Below are 4,404 nucleotides of genomic sequence, written 5' to 3'. Positions count from 1 at the left end.
GGGCAGGGTCCACTCAGCCTGGCTGCTCGGGAGGCCTGGCACACACATGGGTCAGACAGCACCCACCAGGCATGTCTCCCCAAGGCCAGCTCTGCCCCGATTTCCCCAGAGGCCAGAGTCAGGGTGGGTCTGTTAGAGAAATTCAGAGAGTGAGCCCACGCTGGTCACACCGGGCGCAGGCCCTTCCCAGGCAGGCCCGAGTCCACGTGGCCCCTGAGGCACCGCGCAGGGCGTGGAACACCTTCCCCGTTTCTGCCCAAACCCCGCACGGCCGGGCGTTCCAGCGGCCGCGCTGCTGTTGCCTGGTCTGCCTCTGTTTGCCCTGCCGGGACCCTCCTCTGGGGGCCACCCACCCGGGCTCCCCACCCTCTGGCTTCCCTGCTCCCGGGACCACCCGCCTGCCCCTAGTCCCCCCTGCCCCGCCCCATGTGTGGCCAGAACCCACTGGTAGGCCTGCAGCGAGCACCCCTGTCCTACAGGCCTCCAGCAGGGTGTGGAGGGCTGTGCCCATAAGTAGGAGTTCAGAGGCCAGCTCCTGGGAGCACAGCCCTCCTGACACCGCTCCTCTCCCGGGGGGGTGTGAGGGCAGGCTCCCTGGACGCCAGGCGGGGCTGAGAGGTGGGGCCCAGACCTGGCCTGCACGCTGGGCACACGGAGCCCATGACACGCGCCCAGCTCTGACTCCCGCAGGGGCTGAGCCCTCCCTCCCCAAGGAAGAGCGGGAAGGACGGGGCATGCCCCCAGGCTGTGTCCCCGGGGCTGGGGAGGTGGGCTCTGCTGACCGAATGGTGACCCGGGGGCTCACGGCTGTTGGGACCTTCTGTCTGTGCCCAGTGGCTCCAGCAGATCGAGGAGACGGAGTTGGCCCTGCAGCGGAAGATGGTGGACCTAGAGAGCGAGAAGGTGAGTGCACACCCGGCCGGCAGCCCCGCGCCGCCACGCCCCCCACACGAGGCCCAGACGCAGGTCCCCTTGTGTTCCAGGAGCTGTTCAGTAAGCAGAAGGGCTACCTGGACGAGGAGCTCGACTACCGGAAGCAGTGCTTGGACCAGGCTCACAAGGTGAGAGCCGCCCGGCCGCGCGGGGTTTGGGCGGAAACGGGGAAGGTGTCCCATGGCCAGCATGCTTCTCAGGGGCCACGTGGACCCAGGCCTGCCTGGGTAGAGCCTGTGCCCCGTGGGACCGGCTCACTCTCTGACCCAGCGAGTTCCGAGGACGCCTTACTGCCCCTTTGGCCACCCTTGGCCCCAGGAGTGCAGGCAAATGAGCAGAGGTCAAGTGGGTATTTGAATTGAGCTGAGAAAATAGGATTTATTGAAACGATGCCTTTAGGAATGAAAGGAGCATAGCTGAGTGTCTGTCCATCATCTCTCCCTGTCCACCAGCATCACGAGCTGCTCACCCACCTGCTCTGCAGGAGACCTGTCCCAGACAGACCTGAAGGGAGGCCCTGTGTGGGGTCGACCCCGAGAGCCCACTTCTCTCCATTACTGTCAGTGAGCCCTCACTGAAGTGAGCTGGAGGACGTGGGAAGAAACTTCATTTGCACCTCAGGCAGCCTTTCTGTTTCAAGGTGGCCCCTGAATCAATGTCACACTTAGCTCCTCAGACTGGGCTCAACAGAGGTGCTTCCTGCAGGAGCGGGGCCCACGCTTCCTCTGCAACAGTAAGCCACACCTGTAGGTCAGTGTCACAGGCAGGACGGTCCTTCCAGGTGGCGTGGGCCTCTGTCCCCTGCCTGTGGAGTATGCTGTGAGCGGGGTGCTGTCCCGTGGCCCTTGAAGGTGGCTGGAGGAGCAGAAAGTGTCACCCTGGGACGGCGGGTGGGGGCTCTGTCACACAGCCCCGAGGGATGCCGTGGGGCCGCGGAGACGCTGGGCACCCCTAGTGGGATGACTGTCGGGGCTGCTCCCCGGGGGGCCGTCGTCTGGGGCCCCCTCTCTCCAGTGCTGGCAGGTAGGCTGCATGCTGTGCTGTCCACCCTGGTTTTCTCTTTCTTTTCTCTTGTGGCCCCACTGGGTCCTCTTGCGGCACACGGGCTCCCCATGTTGCTGCTGGAAGGCTTCTCTCGTCACCCCACGACATGTGGGATCTTAGTTCCCTGACCAGGGATTGAACCTGCATCCTCTGAATTGGAAGGCAGATGCTTAACCTCTGGACCACCAAGGAAGTCCCCAACCCTGGTTCCCTTGATGCCGAGTTAAGCCTGCACTTCCTGCTGGACAATTAGCCATTTTCCCTGCCACTCACAGAACCCCGTGCAGGAGGGGGCACCTAGTCACCTTGGGATGCCTTGGCAGGCGGGCCTTCCAGCTTTCACACCCTCCCTTCCATGAGCACTGGAGCCACACCTGGGATTTCAGGGGGAAGGGCGGGCCTCACCCTGGGGCAGCCCCTGGGCACAGAGCTAGCTTCTGGGCATCTGGGTGGCCATGGCTCAAGCTGCTGCATCGAGTGAGCAGGGTCAGACCATCTCCGTCCACAGGCTTGGGATGAAGTCACTGTGATGTGCGTGTTAAGCCCCACACTCAGCTGCCTTTATCTGAAAGCCAGAGTTTATCTTAAATGCACTAAGCTCTTTTGCTCTAAGAAGTGGCAGCTGATGTGTGGTGTGAGCTGGCTGTGACAGCTGACTGGGGACAGTTGACTTTGCAGCTGTCAAGAACAATAACATGGACAAAGGGCTCTTTCCCCCCATTTCCTAAAATGTCTACTCAGCCAAAAGGACGTCCAGTAGTCATTTTGCCTGAAGAGGAAACATTCATTTGTGAGGAGCGTCGACCTGAAAACCAGTCACAGCCTAAAAGTTAACAGTTATGTTTTATTCAGTGGAGATTTTTAGGACTTAAGCCCAGGAGGCAGCATCTCAAGTGACTCTTAGAGAACAGCTCAGAGGAGGCGAGTGAAAGTCACTCAGTCGTGTCCAACTCTTTGTGACCGCATGGACTGTACAGTCCATGGAATTCTTTAGGCCAAAATACTGGAGTGGGTAGCCTCTCCCTTCTCCAGGGGACCTTCCCAACCCGGGGATCAAACCCAGGTCTCCCACATGGCAGGCAGATTCAGTTTTGCAAGAAAGAGCAGGTAGTCTGAACATCAAAAGATTATTGTGCATTAAAGAAAACAAGGTAACCTAAGTTAAGGAATTTAGTGCCTTTCTGTGTATGGGAAGATGCGAGAGTCTGGGCTCACTGCAACCGTTCCTTTCATACGCACCTCAGCCATCCCGGGCCGCTGTCCTGCGCTTTTCACTTCCTGAGCTTCCTTCAGGTTCACCGTGGGGAGTGGCTGCGGGCTGACGGTTCTTTCCTCCCCGAGCTCCCTCGGGGCTCTCGGGCTCGCGCTGGAGGACTGCAGTCACTGATGACTGCGACATCCTTATCTACTGATACGATGGGAAATATTCTCTTTCTCGGGAGGGTAGATTTTTGATGGGAAGAATTTGGCTGTTTCAAGATTGTAGCTGTGAAACTTCCTGAGGAATAAGCTTTGAAAGTGCTCCAGATCGAACTGCTGAGTCCTCATCATTTGTAACGAGGTCTGTGTTTTGGCTCCTGGGGACAGCACGGGGGTGATACTGCAGGAGTTTGCACAAGCTCTGGGCGATGATGAAGGACAGGGACGCCCGGCATGCTGCAGTCCACAGAGTCGCAAAGAGGCGGACATGACCGAGTGACTGAACCGGGGACGGGCAGCATTTCAGGTTCTCTGTGAAGGAGCCCCTGGTGGGTGCGAGGGCTGGGCTGGAATCCCCAGTGTCTCTCCCTCAGCAGGCCTTGTGCAGGTGGTCCGCCCAGGGGTCTCTGCAGCCCGCCTCAGCATCCTCACCATGAGCCAGGGCTGACGAGGGTGCCTGCTGCCTGGAAGTGGGGGCGGGAGGGCTTTGTGCAATGAAGCCTAGGCCAGTGCGGCACACCCAGGCACTGCGGGCAGGGTGTCGTGTACCATGGACAGAGGAGGAGAGGAAGCTGTGAGGTGGGCAGAGGCTGGGCACCTGGGGACTTGAAGTGAAGGTGAGGCCATGTGTGCAGGCAGCAGGGAGACAGACAGACAGACAGAAGGGAGGAGACGTGGGGCAGGTGTGTGCACCATAGTCTGAAGGCCCGAAGCCTGACCCCAAGGTGCTGCCAGGCCACGCTCTGTCAGAGGACTCAGGGGAGGCCCGCCTGCCTGTTCCAGCTCCTGGGGCCTCAGGTGTTCTGGGCTCGTGGCTGCACCACCTCTGCCTCTGTCGTCACTTGGCTTCCCCTCATCTTCCGTGACTGTCACCAGTCCCCTCTTATTCTAAGGTCACGAGTCAGTGGGTGGAGGCCCCTAACCCAGTCTGGCCTCAGGTGCGCTGGCTGACATCTGCTGAGACCCTGTTTCCAGATGACCGGTGTTCACAGATTCCAGGGGTTAGGA

General features: G+C 60.1%; 1 protein-coding gene across 1 annotated transcript in view; it reads left to right on the top strand.

Moving 5' to 3' along the window:
• JAKMIP3 (Janus kinase and microtubule interacting protein 3) overlaps nt 1-4,404 on the top strand; it is a 47,426-nt gene that overhangs the window by 25,372 nt on the left and 17,650 nt on the right. The window contains exons 19-20 of the mRNA XM_010859559.1: nt 835-903; nt 984-1,061. Of these exons, the coding sequence (XP_010857861.1) occupies nt 835-903; nt 984-1,061 (147 nt within the window). The remainder of the gene's footprint in view (nt 1-834; nt 904-983; nt 1,062-4,404) is intronic.

This window comes from Bison bison, unplaced genomic scaffold (genome assembly GCF_000754665.1).
Source record: "Bison bison bison isolate TAMUID 2011002044 unplaced genomic scaffold, Bison_UMD1.0 scf7180017864456, whole genome shotgun sequence".
NCBI classification, from domain to species: Eukaryota; Metazoa; Chordata; class Mammalia; order Artiodactyla; family Bovidae; genus Bison; species Bison bison.
This window is presented reverse-complemented; position numbering and strand designations above follow the sequence as displayed.